General features: G+C 37.6%; 1 protein-coding gene across 4 annotated transcripts in view; it reads right to left on the bottom strand.

Annotated features, from left to right (window-relative positions):
• The window catches only part of adgrb3 (adhesion G protein-coupled receptor B3), a 182,327-nt gene that overhangs the window by 77,922 nt on the left and 81,986 nt on the right, over window positions 1-22,419 (bottom strand). For 3 of the 4 annotated variants that reach the window (XM_084092600.1, XM_084092602.1, XM_084092601.1), the window contains 7 exons: window positions 19,283-19,444; window positions 16,224-16,388; window positions 12,761-12,925; window positions 7,291-7,455; window positions 5,443-5,544; window positions 3,322-3,428; window positions 481-675 (listed from right to left, as the gene is read on the bottom strand). In XM_084092600.1, coding sequence (XP_083948726.1) covers window positions 481-675; window positions 3,322-3,428; window positions 5,443-5,544; window positions 7,291-7,455; window positions 12,761-12,925; window positions 16,224-16,388; window positions 19,283-19,444 — 1,061 coding nt within the window. The remainder of the gene's footprint in view (window positions 1-480; window positions 676-3,321; window positions 3,429-5,442; window positions 5,545-7,290; window positions 7,456-12,760; window positions 12,926-16,223; window positions 16,389-19,282; window positions 19,445-22,419) is intronic. The other variant, XM_084092603.1, reaches the window with a different exon arrangement.

Below are 22,419 nucleotides of genomic sequence, written 5' to 3'. Positions count from 1 at the left end.
TTAGCAACACATTATTAGCTGTTTGATAACGTAGTCAACGTTTGTTTTCGACGTTGTAGAGCGATACATAAAACGCGTCTGATACATCGAAAGACCCCGTTTGAGTGAGTGGAGGCGGGGCTCATTTGCATATTCATAGATCTGCATATACTAAATGAAGCAAGGGTGTAGAGTTACATTCAAGCTATTTTAAGGGATAAAATGATTGATTACAGGAGGACTTTAACTCACTCTTGCTGAATAAAAATATTAATTTCTTTGTAAAAAACAAAAAACCTTACTGATCCCAAAAATTTGAATAGTAGAGTATGGTGCTTGTAAAAAGTCATGTAGTTAGAACATCAGTAGTATCAGTACTTTCAACCTGCATTACCAACATTCAAGACCTAAGATGACCACAATGTCTAAATTAATACTATAACAAGATGCATTTAAGCTTCAAAGTTGTCAAAAACAAACAAACATTGTTTTCTCTTTTACCTGAACGTCATCAGAAGAGGGTTCATAGCTGGCCCTTTTGAAGGTGTCAGTGACGTTTCGAAGAATCTCCACTGAGGAGAGAAGGTCGCCTGCATAGAAATTGCGTCTCTGGGTGAGATCCAGGAGGACCTTTGTAACCTGGGACATGCCGTCTCCTGCCAGATTCCTCTGACCTTTAGCTAGGTGCCCCTGGACCTGAAGAGAGACACAGGGAAAGAGACTGGGTTCTGAGTGTCCTTCAAAGACTGTAACACTAACAGAGTCCTGCTCAAGTCACAAACATGAATGAAGTTGGGGTACACAGAACTACCATTATTATTTAAAGGTGAAGGGTGTCATTTCAGAATTGGTTATATAATGTTTCTCAAGCACTCTGCAGTTGCAAAGGTGCACTAAGTGTTTTAGCCTGTTTCTATGGGGTTGCTAAGCTGTTCTAAATGGTTTTAGCCTGTTGCTATGGGGTTGATAAGGTGTTCTAAATGGTTTTAGCCTGTTGCCATGGGGTTGATAAGGTGTTCACAATTATTTTGGCCTGTTGCTATGAGGTTGATAAGGTGTTCATAATGGTATTAAGCTTGTTGGTATGGGGTTGATAAGGTGTTCTGGGTGGTTTTGGTCTGTTGCTATCAGTGTTGGGTGTAACTCATTACTAAGTAATAAATTACTGTAATTTAATTACTTTCCCATTGAAAAAGTAAATGAAGGGATTACTCTTAATATTTCTGTAATTTGATTATAGCTACTTCTTATGTAATTAAATGCTGTAGAACAATTCTATTTAAAACAATAGTGGATTTAACGTCTTAATTTAATGCCTAACTTTAAAATGTATGTTTTTAATATAATCTTCTCCCTTTCAATTTCTTGGCTAGTTCAAGAATAATTTATGCAATTTTATATTGTTTATTTGAAAGAATTAAGAGTGCAGTTTCACGTCTATCCTTGTATTGTTGAACTGTTCGAGGTTGATATGGGATTTAGAAAGTAATGAGCAATAAGTAATGCAACACTTTTTAGAGAGAGTAATTAGTACAGTAATCTAATTACACTGTTGAAGATAATTAGTAGCTAGTAATTAATTCATTTTTAGAGTAGCTTACCCAACACTGGTTGCTACACAGTTGCTAAGGTGTTCTAAATGGTTCATGGAACATTTTCCACCATTTTGTCATTCGCCAGTGGGGAAACATCTGGTCAAAAAATAATAGCGCTCCACAAATAACACCTTTCCTCAACAAGCAGAGCAATTTGAGGTATCAAAATTGTTCAAACTCCCAAGCTAAAGAACTGTATGAGTAAACACAACTAGTCATTGATTCACAATACTTATCCCATCTACCACAGGTACCATTCAAAAGTTTGGGCTTTTGAAAAAATAAAAAACAACAACAAAACAAACAAAAAAAAAAACTTTTTTTTCAGCAAGGATGCTTTATATAAATCAAGACACAGTAAATATATTAATGATACAAAATATTACAAATACAGTATATTTGTTACAAAAGATTTTACGGTATATTTTAAATAAATGCTGTTCTTTTGAACTTTTTTGTTCATCAAAGAATCCAAAAACAATGTACTGTATTACGTTTCCACAAAAATATTAAGCAGCACCACTGTTTTCAATTGATTATAATAATAATAATAATAAATGCTTTTTGAGCATTCAGCTTTGCCATCACAGGAATAAAACATTTCAATATTTTAAAATTGAAAACAGTTATTTTAAATTATAATAATATTTCACATTATTACGTTTTTACTGTGTTTTTCTTTTTTTTCAAATAAATGAAGCCTTGTTGACAATAAGATCATTTTTTCAAAAACATTAAAACATTTCTGACCCCAAACGTTTGAACAGTAGTGTATATCTGCCCCAAATTTTAAACTGGGGTAAGAGCATCTAAAAAAATGACACACTTCACCAAAAAGCAACAGGCCAATGAACAAACATGCATAAATCACACTGACATGATGTCATAAACAATGACTGAAGAGCCCAGAGTTAAGGGGTAGGGTTAGTGTAGGGCAGTGGTTCTCAATTCCAGTCCTCGTGACCCACTGCTCTGCACATTTTGTATGTCTCTCTTATCTGACACACTCAGTTCAGTTCATGGAGTCTCTCCTAATGAGCTGATGATCTGGTTCAGATGTGTTAAATAAGGGAGACATACAAAATGTGCAGAGCAGTGGGTCACGAGGACTGGAATTGAGAACCACTGGTGTAGGGGGATTTACTATACAGTTTTAACAGTCTAAAAATCATTACGTCTATGGGAAGTGCCTTATTAAAAAATATTAAATAGTGCCTTGATTGATATTTAAAAAGGCAAAAAGGTGTGAGAGCTAGAGAATGGAAAATATCATTACCTCAGTATAAAACCTACTACAAAGGAAAGTCTCTGCGTGCGTGTTTGTGTGTGAGATGCATCTAAAGCTTTACTTTGCAATAACACAACATGCACTGCATTTGAGAAAGACTCAGATAAGAACAGGAAGCTGAAAGCCAGAAAAACATAATGAAAATCATTAATTTGTGTCCAAACAGGTGCATTCCCAGAAAAAGCTCCGGTGAAGCTGGAACAACCATCTTCAGGATGTTAAAGGAAATTAGAGCGAGTCCTCCATTAACGCGGGGTCTCGGAAAACTGCAATACTAGCGGTTTTAATTTGCCTCTCAGATGATAGCAGTTTATCTTGCAGACCTAGCGTGGTGGTCTGGGGTGCTGGGTGGGGAGAGGCACTGGCGGAAATAGTTTTGGGTGATCGTGACGACTGCAGGGATAATTTATGGCATGTCACAAACAGAAGCAGAGCGCAGGAAGCTGACTTTGCACCTACTGATTGCTGCAAGTATCTGTATTCATTTGCAATGCATCGAGCGTAGCTGGGTTGCTCCCAATAGGCCACCCCGCGGTGATCCAGCGAGCAGCGTCGACTAGTGGTGCCTGCAAAGAAGGAGGAGGGAGAAAAGAGAGATACAGAGAAGAGGTTTATACTTGATCTTGGAAGTCTTTTTTTTTTCTTTTTTCATTCCACCTGCCAGCCCACACATCTTTCAGCGAGAGGGATAAAAGCAGCAGCCTTCATCATCATCTAGATGCGGCAGTTGCCAGATCACATGCGCCGCACATGTGCCACTGCAGTGTATGCGTGCGAAACAAACCAAACTGTAATTACATGCTTTAAAAGACTGGTCATAATTCCAGCTCATAGAATTACGATGTTAACCGACGGCAGCTGTCACGCACCGATTTGACTTTTTTTGTTTCCGGCGACTGCGAACGGAGCCCTGCAACCTGAGATATCAACAAGGCTGCCGCCCACACATGGGAGCGAATAAACAAACGCACAAAAGCAAACATTTCTCGCCTCCGATCCGTCAGAGCGTGTCTACCGTCTCGCATTAAGTACGTGTCCTTGCCTTTTGAAACAACCTTACCACACCCACCCTGCAACCCTATACCACACACACACACACACACACACACGTCTTATCAGCTCTTGTTCCAACACGGTTCCACCTCCTGCTACCCGGCCAACAGCGGAACACACTCGGCCCACCTGAGACGCAGCTGGAGCCAGACGCCTGCCCCCAAGCTGAGGCATCCAAGCAGGGACATCCAGCTCACATCCACAGATCACGGAAAACTCCCACAGAGCCGGATCAAAAGCGGACGCTCTCAGATCTCGCCATTAAAACACATGGCAGCACAGAGGGGCCTAACCAGATTTAATCTCACACACCCACAAACACACACAAAAACTTGCGCGAAGATCACACAAACCTAATCCAATCGCGCTCGTGCACAAAAATAGGACAAAGCAAAAGTTAAAAGTTCATCCCGCATGATGTTTAATCGCCGATCATTCCTTTCATTCCCAATTTATCAGTTCCCCAACCGCTTCAACTATTTCCAACTGTTTGATTTCTGTTGCTTTCATTCGTTTGCATCGCAATGAGGACGGAGTTTAATTTAATTCCAACCTCATAATGAATGAAGATTTTCCAGCATTTCATGCTGCTGGCGTCAGATCCCACTCCAGTGCTTTTGCACAACCTGAAATTTTCGACGTGGGTTATGCAGAAATCAAACAATGTAAATCTAACTAATTCCACCCACAGGTTGACACACTGTCTCTTTTATCTATAATTGATATAATTAAATGTTCCCCCCCCCCAAAAAAGAAGAGAAAATACAAAAAGTACATTCGGGCCTATGGTGGGAGTCCTCCCACATATAGAAATACATCCACAAAAGACATTAATCCATCTATACACGCTTTCGCAGTCAGCCTCTGCTTCTAGTTATTCCGGACTGCTTGCTGTTATCTGAGATTGTGGTGCCTGCATTTTTTCTTTTTCCTCCAGCACCTGCTCTTTCAAGGTCATTGTAGTGGTGTACCGGAGCATCTTCACAACAGGAGATAGCAGGAGGTTACAGAAGCTCAGTGTAGAACAGTACAGCACAGTCTGCCATTTTGGGACCACAATCAGTAAGTCTCACTCCTCAGACCGGTCAAAGGAGAGAGAGAAAGTCTTGGGGACACTTCTACAGCATATCTCCAAGAAGAATGTGCAGGATGGAGAAACGGTTGCTCTCTTTTTTGTATTATTCCCCTTTATGTCTCCGGTGCAGAAAGCGGCCTCGCAAAAGAAGTTGACAAAATGCTGGAGGGTTCAACGGTATGCAAATGACAAAAATCTCTAGGTACACACAGCATAAGCCATTTAAAGGCAGTCACAGCAGTGCTGAACACACTAGTCAGAAACATTTGTCATCGTATAGCATTCTGAATTTATGAATAATTTCAACATCGCTGAAATAAACGCACCGCAAATGAAAAGCAGAGCAAAAAACATAAGCTGTGGTCTTTTACTTTTCTTTTTTGAAAGCGTCTGTGAATATTTTTGCTTTTTGTCTTTGTGTTTGGCTGAGTGCTCTTATGGTGGCTTCTTACCCGTGGCGTTGGGCGGACACCTGTTGAATGCCAGTTCCCCAGAGGGAGTTCTTCTCCACAGCATGGACACGGCATAGTCCTCCGGGCATATTTCGTAAGGAGCTATGGGTCAGGAAGAAACAGACATTTAGACACTATTTTTTAAATCACATTTATATACATTAAGACACATTTTTATAGGACAATTGAGAGAAGGCAAGTACATAATGGTGGACAATGGGGACAGGGATCAGAATATGATGCAAGAATTTTATTTCACATTGCCCACATACAAATGCCATGCAATTTTTGGTTGTATAATTGCTGCAATATTACGCAGCGCTGCACATGACATGCAGGAAAAAAAATTATATCATGGCATATTAACAATTGGTTCCCGCGACTTACTAATACTGTATGTCAGAATGTTTTACTAAATCATGAGCACCATATAATAATTCGTTCCCTCGTTTTACTGAATCGTGGTCCCGTTGGAATTATTAGTTCCCTTGTTTTAGTTGAATCAACAATGTAGTTCAACGTGGCCACGATTCACTAAAACGAGGGAACGGATTCTTAATTTGTGGCTGCGATTTAACTAAAACCAGTGAACAAATTAGTAAATTGTAGTCACGATTTACTAAAAGGAGAGGACAAATTCTTAATTTAAACTAACAATTTCTTAATTTATGACCACAATATACTGTGTGTATATCTTTGTCTACATGACATGTGCATTGTGCAGGGCTTCATACAATACAAGTAAATATTTCAAATATATAAAATACTGAATATAATGTATCTCTATTGTACATTAACATGTATTTATAACAAAAAAATATAAATGTGTTATTAAATTATTATTAGTGCTGGGAAAAAATTAATCGCGATTAATCGCATCCAAAATAAAAGTTTGTGTTTGCATAATATATATGTGTGTACTGTGTATAATTATTTTGTATATATAAATACACACATATGCATGTATATATTTAAGATTTTTATTTATTTATATATAAATAATTTATATTTATATATAATATAAATTATGTATAAATGTATATACAGTATATACACGCAAATATTTCTTAAATAAATACATGCATATGTGTGTATTTATATATACAAAATAATTATACACAGTACACACACATATATTATGCAAACACAAACTTTTATTTTGGATGCGATTAATCGCGATTAATTTTTTTCCCAGCACTAATTATTATATTTTATTGTATGATTAATTAAATATTCTTTACTGTATTCCATGTAGAATATTTAACCTGATTCTTCTATGGCATCACTGCGTAAAAAATAAATAAAAATAAAAATCTTTTGGAACCTTTATTTTTAATAGTGACATTACATTACATTATATTATTATACAAACTGGAAATTTAAATCAAACATAAAAATGTCAGATTATGATGTAAAGAATGTTCCATTTATATTTGTCTGCAGAAATAAATTCAAGCATTAAAGAATATAAGAATGATAAATTCAGTCAAATATGCACAAACAATTAGGCCTACATCAGGAGTTTATATAATTGTAGATGTAACTTACCTATGAGTGTATGAAAATACCTGTATATGCATGAGCATAAAGCACTGTTTCCATGGAGACTGCTTAATACATCCAGAGATTAGGATGAAATCATTTATGTGAAATTAAATACCCATTACTGGTCAGTTTTGTGTTGATCATTCCTAGCCAGAACATACATACATTATGATGTACGTTCATTATTTCCAGAGCAAAAACGGACAAGGAAAATATCATTATCCCTGCATTCGTCTCTCATTCACTTCTATCTGTCCATTCTGATATAATTGACTCTTGGGGCTCAATTATTCGCAGGGTTACCTGGGCAACGCTGCTCGCTGCATCTTCGGACCTCCTCCCCGCTGCCATCGCATGGCTGCCCCGTGACCGCCAGCCCCTGGCATACGCGAACCCTCCGCTGCCAACCACCGTCACAGGACTTAGAACACCCACTCCATGGTGCCCATGCGTTCCACTGCCCATTAGCTGAAAAACACATAGACAGACTGTCAAGTCAAGTCACATTTATTTATGTAGCACTTTATGCAATATTTAACGGAGGCCTGCTAGCAACTGACGCTAGAGGCTGCGGTCTTTAATTTCCTTGTTAGCATGCCTGCCTCCTGGGGGTTACATTGGGGCCCGGATGGGAGAGAGGTTTAGGGGGGTGAGTGTAAAAGAGGCCAGCTAGTAAGAGCTTTGTGAGTAAGCCTCAGCCGGTCTCAAGAGTCGGACTAGTGACTGACGCTAGAGGCTGCGATCTAGAATGTCCTTGTTAGCACCCCTGTGCTGTGCCGGTTCGGATCCCGCTCAGAGCGGTGCGAGTAAAACCCGAGGGGTTGCAAATATAGATTGTTTCAAAGCAGCTTCACAGCAATAAACAGGAAAATAGCAGAATCAATAGCCCTTTCACACAGCAATCCCGGTAAATTACCGTAAAATTGCCAGAACGATATTACCGGTAAATTAAAAAATGTGCTGTTCACACAAGCAACAGCGTTCTGGCTTTTTACCGGTAACAGACCATTCACAAATCAGGCTTCTGATTGGCCCAAGTCACTTCTTACATCAGCGCGTTCTGACCTCGTACGTGCAAAATACGATAATCTTCATTCCGCGTTCACACAGCGCATAAACCGGTAATTAACTGGTAATGTTACAGCTTCCTTTACTGGTAAATTGAAAATTTACCAGTAAAGCAATTTACCGGTATATTTGAAAAGCAACTAAACCAATTTACCGGTATATTTGAAAAGGTCCTGTTCACACAAGATATGTTACTGGTAATTTACCAGTAAAGACTGTATCTGTGAAAGGGGCTAATGATGCAAACTTCATCAAATATTAGCCAAATTCTAAATTCTAAACCAGCTCTAAAAAGACAGTAGTGTCATTATTCAGCTCAAGTCTTAGTTCAGTTCAATAAGTGTGTAAAGTTAATCAATTATGAAAAAGTTAAATTCAGCAATAAGCATCTCTACAGGAGGCAATAGTTTCATTATTCAGCACAATGTTCAATGTTGATTCAATTCAGTTCAATAACATTGTCAAGATTGCAAAATTCATCAATTATGGGGGCCCATTTGAGCGCCCATGGGTGTGCTGGTCTGAAAACGAGGTGTGTTCTGGCGCATTGTTGGCGCGTTGCTATTTTGAGGCAATTGAAATAGACTGCGCCATTAAACAACTGAAACCTGGTCTAAAGTCAATGGTGCAATTTTTTTGCTTATTAAACACACAGGGATGCGCAGCAGCACACAAACATGCCAAATATTAAAAATAAAAGGATTACATTGTAAAAGATTATTACTGTGTAGCTACATAAAGATATGGTGGAATCCGGCTTGTCCCGTGTTCCTCTGAAGCTTTCAGTCTTTCCACTTGCAAATTCCGCCATGTAAATAGCAACCCGCCATGGCACGAACGCAACTGGCTTTTAAAGGGAATGGGAGATGAGACTCTGATTGGTTTATTACACGTTACACCCAAAACACACCCATTACTCATTAAGAGAATAGGGACAACCCTTTTAGACCATGTGCCGGGTGTAACAACCATTTTTCCCGTCGTTAAACTAGCAAAATTGGATTCGGACACGCTCTAAGTGCACTTGCGTCCTGCACTTTAGACCATGTGCTTAGATCATTAATATAGGGCCCAAAGTCTCTTTCAAACCAAAGCCAGAGGCGATAGTGGCAAGGAACCCAAACTCCACCAGGTCACAGAAATTGAGAAAGAAAAAAAAAGCCAATCCTCTCCTCTGGCTAAATGAATGAACCTAGTGTGATTTATGATTCCAGACTGCATCATAAGTCAGACTGTCTGCATCATCTTATTCTGTTCATCATCTCTTACATTACACCTTTCAAGCTTGATAATAACATTCAGCTTTTTTGTGGATGTGCACTCTTGAGAGCCATCTTCTGTGAAAGTATTATGTGGAACATTATAAAACACACTCGTTTGCAAAGGAGGGTTTGGCGCATTAAAATCCATCCAGTTTCTTGTCATGTTGACATGCTCTTGAGGCCGGAGATGCAATAAAACCAGATTTTTGGCAGAATTCGCTCTTGATTTAATTAATAAAATCATTACCACCATACTTGAAATGATGTGATATTTGTCTCTGCTTTATGAGCATGAGGGTGCCCTACAACTGGGATAATAATTTTCCTCACTTTGCCAGTCCTGAAACACATTTTATGGTAAAGTTTTAAAAGGCTTCGGGATGTTTTACGAGCATCTAATGAACGGAGTAAAATATTGTTTCTTGGCATTGGAAAGGGAAAAGTGAAAAAAGATAGATGTTGCCCTCAGTTGTGCTATAAATCATTTGTAAGCGAGGGCATGTTCACCTGTAGACCAACATTCACCTGTGCTGAATTTACCTTGTGTTCAAGGACGCATTTACATTAACATTTAGACTATGTGGAGGCTGCTGGAATGTTACTCTGAAATCAATAAATATGGTCAAATCATATAAAAGCACTGGGAGATAGGGTATTTGACCTCTACGCAGCTTCATATACAGTAAAAGCATTTAATCAAGGCAACTCAATAAAAGTGTCACAAAGTTCCAGTTAGAAAAAAAGCCTCTATAACTTGTACAAGCATTAAAGCAAATAAACATTCTACCACACAAAAGCAAAAAGTCTTCATCGTTAGTTTATCAATCATCATATATGTAAGGCTTCTCTTTTAAATGATCTTTAGAAATAAACAGATTTGCATTTGCAAATGCTTGCAATACAGAAGTCCATTTCCGCCTTATATTAAATATGATAAAAAGGTATATTTCACATACTTTTGACGTGTTCCGGTTCATTAAATTTCATTAGGTGTCTTTTACTACTATGTACTAACATTTAAATTAATCAATTGATACAATGTACTTATTGTGTACCAACATGTTTTTACATTGTACTTATATTTAAAGAATAACTGCATATAATTACATATGCAATTACTTTCTGTAATCACATAATTACACTGTTGAGCCTAACCTAACTCTACCACCAAACCTGTCCTTAACCTTACATATATCCTCAATAGCAGCACAAGTGTTTTGCAGGACAACATAGACACAATAAGTCCATTGTACTTATTTTTTTATGTAAGTACATAGTTAAAGACACCTAATATAAAGTGTGACCTTTATTTTCTTGTAATTTTGACTTATATCTCACATTTTTAACACCATATCACAACTGATATGATACAGAAATGTTTCTGATTACAGTTTTTCTGAATTGCTAAAACACATTTCTTGAAACCATCGCTCACTTTCTCAAAACCTTAAACATAAAAACTGTGTTATTATCAATGTTGAGAACAGTTATGTACATTTTTTCAGGATTCTTTGATGAATAGAAAGTTCAAAAGAACAGCATTTATCTGAAAGAGAAAGCTTTTGTAACATTATACACTACCGTTGAAAAGTTTGGGGTTTAAGAATTTATTTTTCAGAGTTTATATATGAAATATACAGTATATATATATATATATATATTTCATATATAAACTCTGAAAAATAAATATGAATGACACATACAAATATTTTACCAATCCCATGCTGTGGTTATGCACATGATAAACAAACATCTTCCATTTTAGCTTTGATGCTACAACATAGCGCGTCTCACACTGTAAGCAGCTTCAAACTCGCTGAGACTCTCTGTTATCATGAACTACATACAGCAAGAGTCTTCCAGCTTACAAGCATCATGCTGAGGGGCCCCTGTGTGTTTTAAAGAACTACCTGCCAGGCACACTGTGTAGGCGCTCTCAAGCGAGACCCACCCCTACGGTCTATCAACACAGACTTAAGATAATGCCTGACATAGAACAGTCTCTTGACAGTTGAAGTTATGTCATAGTTAGCTTGGGGATAAAATAAATGTTTTTAAAACAAAGTTCTATGGCCTTTTCTCCATCTGTTGCTACATGTATAACCTAAGATTACAGAGCATATTTTAGGAAATACACTGATTTTAGAATGTACAATCTTTCTCTAAAGTAAAATGAAACAAAAATATTGATGTCTTCGCAATTCCATACACTACCTGTCAAAAGTTCTGAATAATTTGGGAAACACGTTTCAGTGTTTTTGAAAGAAGACTCTTCTGCTCACGGCTGCATTTATTTGATACAAAATACAGTAAAAACAGAAATATTGTGAAATATTATTACTATTTAAAATAACTGGTTTCTATCTGAATAATATATTTTAAAATATAATTTATTCTTGTGATGGCAAAGCTGAATTTTCAGCATCATTACTCCAGTCTTCAGTGTCACATGATCCTTCAGAAATCATTCTAATATGTGGATTTGGTGCTCAATTCTTATCTATTATTGTTGGTACTCAAATATAATTTCTTATAAAATTATTATTTTTGCTGCTTAATATTTTTTGTGTAAACCGTGATACATTCTTTGATTAATAGAAAGTTGTTTGAAATAGATATATAATAATATAGATATATAATATTTGAAACATTATAATTGTCTTTACTGTCACTTTTGATCAATTTAATGTGTCCTTGCTGAATAAAAGCATTATTATTATTTTATAATAATAATAATAAGAGTTTATTTTTATCTTAATTACCTAAAACTTTTGAAGTATGCTTTCCACAAAATAGTAAGCAGCAATGTTTTCAACATTGATAATAAAAATAAATGTTTCTTGAGCAGCAAATCATCATATTATAATGATTTCTGAAGGATCATGTGACACTGAAGACTGGAGAAATGATGCGGAAAATTCAGCTTTGCCATCACAGGAATAAATTACATTTCAAAATATATTAAGATAGAAAATAGTTCTTTAAATTGTAATAATATTTCAAAATATTACAGTTTTACTATATTTTATTTAAATACATGCAGCTTTGGTGAGCATAAGATACTTCTTTCAAAAACATAAAAAGAGAAATATTCCAATCTTTTGGAATCCAATCTTTTCACTGTACATATTTTGTATGCTGTACATATTTTAATTTGGGGGGAAAAATCATTACTACAATGCTTTGAATCTTCTGTGATGATCATGTTTTCAATTTCTGAATTAAAATGCATTTTGATACTTTTGAATGGTGTGACTCAAAACAAAATTAGTATTTATGATTGACTGTTTCAATAGACAGTAATAAAGATGTTCATCAGATACTTCATGGAGTCATTAAAACAGCCCTACTCCTAAAATACCTTCCTTTGGATACTGAAAGAAGAAATATACACATAGATTTCCCTTTAAATGAATGAGATTCAGAAGAAACCTCAGTCGTACCTGTACACTCAGGATTGGAGCATTCTCTGCTCTCCGCCCAATGTCCTCTGCACTCAGATCCCCCATGAGCAGCCGCCGAGCACTGCCTCTTCCTCTGCTGTGTCCCGTTGGCACAGGTCACCGAGCAATCGCTCCATGCACTCCACTCCTGCCACTGCCCGTCCACTGTGGGCGCCCATGCAGAACGCAAAAAACAGCATCCCAAATGGAGAAGAGAAAACATGGCAGAGAGAAGAGAGAAGTTTATTTAAGCTAGCTTTTGGAACATTTAAGTTCAGCAAGCCGAAATTACCTGCCACATTTATGTCCTAAAATAAGGTGAAGTGTGTAATTTCTGTGCCACTAGTTGTGCCAAATGGAACTGCAATCTGTTTGCCCGGTTCTACTGGGCATGACATAACACTATATGCTTACAACACACAGGCCATTGGTTTGATTCCCAGTGAATGCATTAACTAATAAAATGTATACCATGCAATGCAAGTGGCTTTGAATGAAAGCTTCTGCCATGTGCATAAATGCTTGAAAACATTAGTGCTGTTTTCTTGAGTATGTTAGTATTGCATTTAATCAAATCAAGGAGAGGGGTGCAATTACTTTTCTATGCAATGGTATTTATGATTTTGGACAACGGGCAAAAAAACAAAAAAAAAACAAAAACAAAAAAAACATAGAGGGACTTTTTTTTTACTAGAATAAACACCTTAGCAATCACATAGCAATGCCTTGGCAACCACACACAACAATGGTGGTAAGCTTTTGCACAAGCAAGCTCTATTCATATTTTCTCTATAAGATAAATATCTAGTAGTATATCTAAAATATAAATAATCTAGTTATATTTTAAATGATGTTTGGGACACATTTCACCTTTCAATGTTAACTTTTGCTTTTATATAATTTTTGCTAGTATTGAAAAATGTATAATTTGTGCTATTATTTTTTGAACATGATTGCTTCAATTAGAATGTAATCAGGATCAGGGCAGAAATGATATACAGTATGAAACATAGAGAAAGGGAGGCAGGGAGGGAGAGAGAGAGAGAGAGAAAAGAAAAGAAAATCGCATACATTTGGAATCGAGGCTACTGTCAGCCTGAATAACCCCATTAGCCCCGGGGAAAGAGGTAATAATACTGCCTGAGTGCCTTAGATAGCTTGCTAACTAGCCAACGTGACCCAGTAAAAGCTACTCTTATACCGAATATTCTGGTCTTGTGATGCGTTCCACTCTCAATCTAAAAGAAATTTGTTTTCCTCACACGTGAGCTCTGATGTCAACTTTAAAAGCCTCGGACCAAAATATGCAAGCCAGAATTTGGCAACAGCACAAGCTCCGGGTGAGCTGACGCTACAAAACACAACACAGAGATGTAAAGAGGGGCTAATTGCCTCTTTTTTTGCTGAATGGGACGAGACTTTTAAAGCACGAGACAAACAAAGCTGACCAAGATTGGACAATCTGTTACAGTACTTACCCATCTATAGTGTATAGAACCTCAGCATATTTAAAGAGGCTATCATTCACAGGCGATTGTGCTTAAGTGATTTTTCTTCAGCTCTATTCTAGGGTGAGTATGAAACAGTGTTTCTCTCAGCCTTGTGGGTTTTATTGCACACCACACGTTGCTGCATTCCACATGCCAAGAAGCCCTGTGAGCGCATCCATTTTGTCCCATGTAATAAACTATTCCGTAATTGATCCTGTAATGTTCCACTGCTGGCAGCTGCTGCTTACTCCCCAGAGCCACCTCCATGTGAGATGAGCTTTGATTCTTTATAGACGGGATCAAACATTGAGGGGCTTCCATGTCAGGCCTAATTTCACCAAATCATTCTCAGAGGACGGTGGCTCACGACCGCATCCAAATTAGTGGAGTGGTCTTCAATTTACAACAAAATTGATTACGGTTAGAGAACGGCTAGAAAAGCAAGAGGCTCAGGGGAACACTAAGGCATCAGATTCGGAAAATGGAGAGAATGACTCAGTAGAGATGAGAAGAGGGGCGAGTCGAGATGAGAAAAGAAGAGAACACAAAAGGAGAATGAACAAGGTGAGTAAAGAGATAGATAAGACAAAAAGAGAAAAGATGTGAGATGAGAAAAGAAAATGAAGGACAAGAGTAGAAGGGAAGGGAACAGATGTGACAAGAAAATAATAGGAGATACAAGACAAGGAGAGGAGAGGAGAGGAGAGGAGAGGAGAGGAGAGGAGAGGAGAGGAGAGGAGAGGAGAGGAGAGGAGAGGAGAGGAGAGGAGAGGAGAGATGAGAAGAGAAGAGGGGCGAGACGAGAAAAGAAAAGAAGACAAAAGAAGAATGAACAAGATGGGAAAAGAGATAGATAAGACAAAAAGAGAAAAGATGTGAGATGAGAAAAGAAAATGAAGGACAAGAGTAGAAGGGAAGGGAACAGATGTGACGAAAATAATAGTAGATAAAAGACAAGGAGAGGAGAGGAGAGGAGAGGAGAGGAGAGGAGAGGAGAGGAGAGGAGAGGAGAGGAGAGGAGAGGAGAGGGGCGAGACGAGATGAGAAAAGAAGAGAAGAGAAGAGAAGACAAAAGAAGAATGAACAAGGTGGGAAAAGAGATAGATAAGACAAAAAGAGAAAAGATGTGAGATGAGAAAAGAAAATGAAAAGACAAGAGTGGAAGGGAAAGTGGAAGGGAAAGTGGAAGGGAAGGGAAGGGAAGGGAAGGGAAGGGAAGGGAAGGGAAGGGAAGGGAAAGTGGAATGGAAGGGAAGGGAAAGTGAAATAGAAGGGAAAGTGGAAAGTGGAAAGTGGAAAGTGAAGGAGAGGTTTCAATCCGTCTCTTTTGTCCACTTTCGACCACGTCTGTCCTGATTTCTTTGAGTGGAGGGGCTATAGGTGGGTAAATGTATGGGCTTTTTTCAGATCTTTCTATCTAATGGATGAAATTAAAATCACACTATTTACATACAGTATGAACGCGACCGGAGACAACGGAGAAACATACAGAGAGCAGCAGCTTTCGTTTCTGCTCTGACAGCGGCAAGATCACGCCAAACGCATGTTAGAAATCAGGTATGGTGAGAGAACATTGTGCTTGGTACATTTTTCATCTTCAAGCCAAACTTGGGTCGTCAGCCGACAAAGTTTAAATCTCGTCTGGCTGGATCGCTTCCCATAATGTTTATGCATTAGGTCAGTAGGCGGAGAGTAGGTGGTATATTGTGGCTGTTCGAATGCATTCAACCATATGAGCATTTACACTATGAAAAATGCGTTTTCGACTACCTCTGGAAGTGGTCGAAAGTGGACAAACTCAAAACATTTTAGATCCCGTTTACACCTGTATTTAGCGTCCACTTGTGATCCGATCGACAAAAACGCATCTTAATACCAGGTGTAAACAGGGCCAGAATGAGACAAGATGATGCAAGAAGAGGCAAGTTAAGTCATGAAGAATGGAGAAGGCAGTGCATCTAAAGCAGACAGACCTGGGCAGAGGGCAATGTTGCAGAGTTTGCTTTGGGTCTCGGGTCCATCACACGCTCTTCCTCCATGCTGGGGCGGAGTGCACATCCGAGTGCGGGTGCGATGACCGCGTCCACAGGTGAAAGAGCAGAGGCTCCACGGAGACCACTCTTCCCACACACCGTGCACTGCCAACAGAGGACAAGAGTTAAGACACACGCACGCACACACACGCACACACACACACACAGCCTCATTCAAATGCAGCAGTGAAACACCTCCAGCACTGACTCTACGGCTGCTCAGCGAGCCTGTTTGTCAACAGCTGTTACACAGCCGCAATGAATCAAAACAACTGCATCATTTCCCCTTTTCTTTACAATTTACCATTCCCAATCCCAAACCACTCTACCCCCATTCCGAGCACCATGGCTGATGACATTCTTTTGTCTTTTGCGTGATGAAAGACGTGCCGGGAGGAGTGCCGCAGCCGTGCTGCATTCGTCTCAGTTCTCTTAGCGTACTTATCAAAGTCCCAGGTGTGTGTTCTGCTCGTGCACTTACTGGGGCTTAATCCAGTCATCAGTGTCAAGACCGCTGGGCACCGTTTCCCCTCAAAACGTCAAATCCCCCTCTCTAATGCTCTTACTGTATAATGAAAACTCCAGTCCCACTCAAAGAGCATTAATTAAAAACAAACTCTCGTTGAAGCACTCATGGAAAGCCGGCCTTCGCAAAAACCAGCTCAATGACTTTTCCATTAACATAACCATTTTTTTTTTATTTGCTGTTGGGCTGGCATCTATAAGGAGTTTGGTGATGTCACAAAATAGTGTCTATGTTGTTCTTTTGACTTGTATTAAAGGTATACAGATGGACTCAAGAAGTTGTTTTAAACTGATGGGTTGTGAACCAAACAAATCGGTTAAATCAATGCAAATAATAGAAATTATAAAATGCAACTATCCCTTAAATTGTGCATAGTTGGAACAGCAAAATAAATAGGCTTATAAAAAAAAGTATGTTTTGTTGTCTGTAAAGTCTGTCCAATTCTAAATTATTTCTATGCAAATTATTTTGAAGCTTGCTACTCTACCGTTCAAAAGTTTGGGGTCAGTTAGATTTTTATTTGACGATCAAAAGTGATATGATATTCAATATCACTTGATATTCAATGTATAATCAAGGTTCTGAAGCAAAAGCCAGGTGAGAACCACTGGACTAGAATGAAACATGACATTTATCTTCAACAATATAACAGACATTTTTTGACATCTCAAAGAACCAAAGCACTGTTTGATTTGTGTCAAAGGAAGTCCAGAGGGGAACTCGGACTGAGTTAGGTCTTTTGGAATTTCAATATGGCCGACTATATGAACTTTCTCAAACTATGAAGCACATGCTGTAGTATGAAAGCATTGTGTGCTTTTATTTTGTCGCATATCACACTATGATATGAAAAAAGGGTTGACCTCAAAAGAAAAGCAATGTTGTGCTCAATTAGGCTGCTGTCCAAGCTATTCCAAAGGGAGAATCAATGAATTTATTTGAGCATTCAAGAGACATGTTGGTCTTACTTCCAACATAAAGGCCTTATGTCTTTTATATGTGCCTTCGAGCCTTTTCCAACACCAGACTTATCCGAGATGTTTTTAAAAAATGTTTAGATGGTTTGAGAAATTCTGCACTCAACAGCAAGTGTGAGTATCATCTTTAATCTTGGATGGGAAGCAGCTCCATTAATGATGCTTAAATTTATGTGCAGGAAAGTTAATTAGCAGCATTTATAAATCCTCCCCTTGACCATGAGCATAACGTGAAATTTCATAACTTTTTTTTGTGCTTTAGTTAAATATACTATGGTCAAATAGTGCTGTTTATCATAAAAACCAAATTATCACAGCTGAAGATGATTTCACTATCAGTAACAATTCACACACACACACACACACGCACGCATGCGCACACACAAATGTTGGGTTTGCATGTTTTATGGGGACATAATGATTTTATACAAACTGTATATTCTATCCCCTAACCCTTAACACAACCATCATAGAAAACTGTCTGCATTTTTACATTTTTAAAAAAACATCATTCTGTATGTCTTAAAAGTTGTTTTCCCCATGGAGACCAAAAAAAAAATCCTTTTGGGGACATTTGGTCCTCACAATGTACAGTAGGGTTAAGGGTTAAAGCTGCATAACAGTAATACTGTGTAAACCACATTGATTTAGCCCAATAAAAATCCTTAAAAGAGCTGAATTGCCATTTTTATAGCTAATGGTGTAAACAAAACAAGTCTCTTTTCATGCCCTTTTACTTAAAATAAAAATCCAGTTAGCTTGTGACATAAGTTCAATGCTGCTGAGGTAACGTGTAAACAGCATTAATTTACCAATACCAAAAGTCCTAAAAGAGCTGAACTGCATTTTCAGAGCTCGTGATTAAAAAAAAGCCTCTTTTCATGCACTTTTACTCTAAATAAAAATCCAGTTAGCTGCTGACAGCCTGTTCAATGGCGCTGTAGTATCGTTGAGCCTAACTCCATTAAGATGGCACCTCCGAAAATGATAAATTAAAGGTCGATACCTCCAGTAATTAAAGATTTTAAAACAAGAGGGTAATTCAGATCGCTTTTTTCTGGCCACAGGGGGATAGATTAGTCATTTCCCCCTTTCTTCGACATTGTTCATCTGCATGCACCAACAAACACTCTTCTGACAAGTTTCACTTTGTGTTTGAACAAGGTTGGTGCTGGAATTATATAAAAAGCTTGGCTAAGCCATACAATGAGAAGAGAAACATGAAAAGAGTGACAAATGAATGAGAAAACTGATAAAGCAACATAAAACAAAACAAAGGACAAGATGAATGATTGAATACACAAGTGAAAAAAATGCATAGCAGACACAAAGAAAAATAACTACTAATTATGAAAATAATAATAATAATACATTGGATATAAAACATAACATGAAGCAATGACAGCAAATAATGAAAAAAATGACAGCAATTTTCTGCCCTGAAGATGAAAGATATAGATTCTGAAGGACAGTCCAGTGTCTGTGACTAGCACTACCTGGGCAGGGGACAGTGTTATTGCACACCCTGGATTCTCTTAAAGGGCCGCTGCAGTGTGATCCGTAAGGTGAGACACATGTTCTTGTTCGCACCTGCGACCCTTGACCGCATGTAACTGAGCAAGAGCTCCACTGGGACCACTCCTCAGCACCAGGGTCACCTGTAGGAGAAGGGTGACACCAGTTAAAAGCAGTAAAATGGTCATGTGACACCCGAGGGGGTGGAGCCAGTAGGAGCAGGAGGGGTCTCACTAAGTTACACACTAAGAAGCCACAGTAAATCTTAAAGGCTCTAAGGGAGAGTGGAATGAGCTCAAAAGGAGCATAATTTCTCTATATTGGTTATGATCCTGCTTGAATGACTTTCAGGGCTCAGTTGTTCCGCAGCAGAGACGCCCGGGTTTTGCTACTAGAGATCTACTTTTCTGCAGAGTTTAGCTCAAACACACATATCTATTTAGATCCTAAAGACCTTGATAAGTTGCTTAGGGTGTGTTTGATTAGAGTTACAACTAGGCTGTGTCCAAAACCGGAAAATTGCTAACATCCTGTCTACTAAGAAAACTACATCTGGTTTAATTTTAACCAGAGATGGCATGATCTTAAAGGTATTGATAGGTCACCCAAAAATATAAATTCTGTCATATTTTTTTACACACCCTCATTTCATTCCAAACTTGTATGATTTTCTTGTATTTTGAAGAATGTCTCAGTCCATTAAATGAAAATGACTTTCACTGTATGGACAAAAAACAGACATTTCTTAACATTTCTTCTTTTGTGTTCCATTGAAGAAAGTCATTCAGGTTTGGAATGACAAAGGTAATAAATGATGACAGAATTTTTGGGAGAACTATCTTTAATTATTTCTCACAATTCCTCTGTGTGCGGTTGGTTAATAGAATACAAATGGTATCTGACAGAGCAATTGGAATTTAGCTTATAAATATAATTTATAACTTATGATATAGTTTAAAACTTAATATTAAATATTCATTAGGTTATCTCGAAGCTCAATTGAATTTGTTCTAGATCATTAGACATGACATTACGGCTCAATCCTAAACCGGTTTCCTTAGGAAAAAGCTTCACACAGTCTGTTAAATCATTGACTGACCGGGAAGCAAGACATCTGCCTTTGGTTTCGGACACAGCTAAACTCTGCAGGAAGGAAGATTTCCAGGAGCACAAATGAGCAAACTTGTCCTGGTGGTTATAAGAATGGCCCATTTATGACAATGGCATTAAACATAATACAATTTACAAATATATTCAAATATTACATTGACAAAATCCTAATTGTAAGCATTTATGATTAACTCATACATCTATGCATATTCAAAGCAGGATCATATTGAATTTACTGTGTGGCCACAAAATAAATATCATAATAGGAGCTTTTACTATACTAGCATCCCAAAAAAATACTAACGTCATTTATATTTTAAAATCATGCATGCAATCAATTAGATGAAATAAACTGAAAGGAAAAAGGCAAACGAAACTAATAGATGAAATATATAAAATATATATGATCAACTATGCAGAATGCATGCAACATGGCTTCTAAAAGTTAGAGAATGATCTTTGATGAGAGTTAGTTTCCCACTAACTACGGTTGCACAGAAGAACAGACCTCTGGCCCTCAGTCTAGACTGCAGATCACTTTTTTTTTAGATCTCAGATCTTCTGGATTTTTTGCTAAAGCTTCTTGTCTCTTTGAAGCGAAATCAATTAGAATTGGAGATTGTCGAGAAAGAAGGGTACGGGGTTCATTTCCCCCAGCATATTCAGCAGATCACAGCAATTTTCAGTAGCGTTGGTCACATTTGAGATTCACTTGATGGAAGAACTTTCCATGTCGAATCCAAACAATCAAGGCTGTTAGAAGTTCCGTTTGATTACGGTCCTGAGCTGGAAAACATTATTATTTATCAACTGTAATGTCAATTCAATCATTGGCATTGTTTGCTGGCATTAGAATGCATGATTGCGAAATAAAGTTTACATAATTGTTGGTTTAAAAGCATAGGCTGCTTTCTGGCAAACACATAGAGATTAGCTTTGTGCTTTATATGTGTTCACTAAATACTGCACTCTGGATCGGCTGTAATTCCCAATGAGCAATTGCATGGCCAGACCAAACACCAATAAGACATTTGATTTCCAGAGAAATTTTGACACTGCCAAACATTTGTCTCTCTAAAAGCACGTTATCAATATCCACAAGATAATGATTTAATTGCCATGTAATGCTGAATAAAGGGATAGTATGAGAAGGGAAATGTAGAACTTAAACATTTAAAAGTTTTAATTTTGCCTGTCATCAGTAAAAATGGATACAATAAACTATTTTATTGTTTTAAGAAACGATGAACAGTTTAAGTCTAATGAGCATATTGACCATAAATAATTTAAGATAATATGCTCATAATGTATGCAACTTTTTTTTTTTTAGTTGCTAATACACTCAAGATTGGTTTGTTTGTTCTAACTTCCAGAGAATCTCCTGGCATGCCCTTGGGCACATATGGGCAATTTCCTCTGCCATTCTCAGAGATTAGATTAGATTGAAAGGTGGATCAACTCTGGATGAAGTGGTACAACAACTCAGACAATCTGAAAATGAGAAACTAAATGTAGGATGAATGGCATTCTGTTCAGATTTTCATTTATAAATGGAAATAAATCAACAAACACGTGAAAAGACTGGATTGGAATGGAAACAAGGTTGTTAAGGTTTAGTATGCACAATGATTTGCAACTTAAATGATATTAAGTGCTACACAAATGTCACAAATATACAAAAAGGTGCAAAACAAAATAAGATGGCTGCTTAACGTCCCTCCCCATTATCGTCTAGGGAACATGCAGGAAAAAAAAAATCAAAGAAAATCAGGGAAATTAAAGCAAAGGAAAGAAAGAGAAACATTTTCAAGTTTCTACAAGTATTTTCTTTTTTTTGGCACTTTAAAAGGTAATATATAAGGGTTATTTCGGCTCTAAACAGCTGTATAACCACTTGTTTACTGTTAAATGTTAACCATCATTTAATTAATCTCTGTTTAAACAAGTATGGGTTATATTTAATGATTTTAGTGGTTAAAGTCATAAAAACTGTCAAAACAAATAGAAA

The sequence above is a fragment of the Abramis brama genome (assembly GCF_963993115.1).
Source record: "Abramis brama genome assembly, chromosome: 19".
In the NCBI taxonomy this organism is placed as follows: domain Eukaryota; kingdom Metazoa; phylum Chordata; class Actinopteri; order Cypriniformes; family Leuciscidae; genus Abramis; species Abramis brama.
This window is presented reverse-complemented; position numbering and strand designations above follow the sequence as displayed.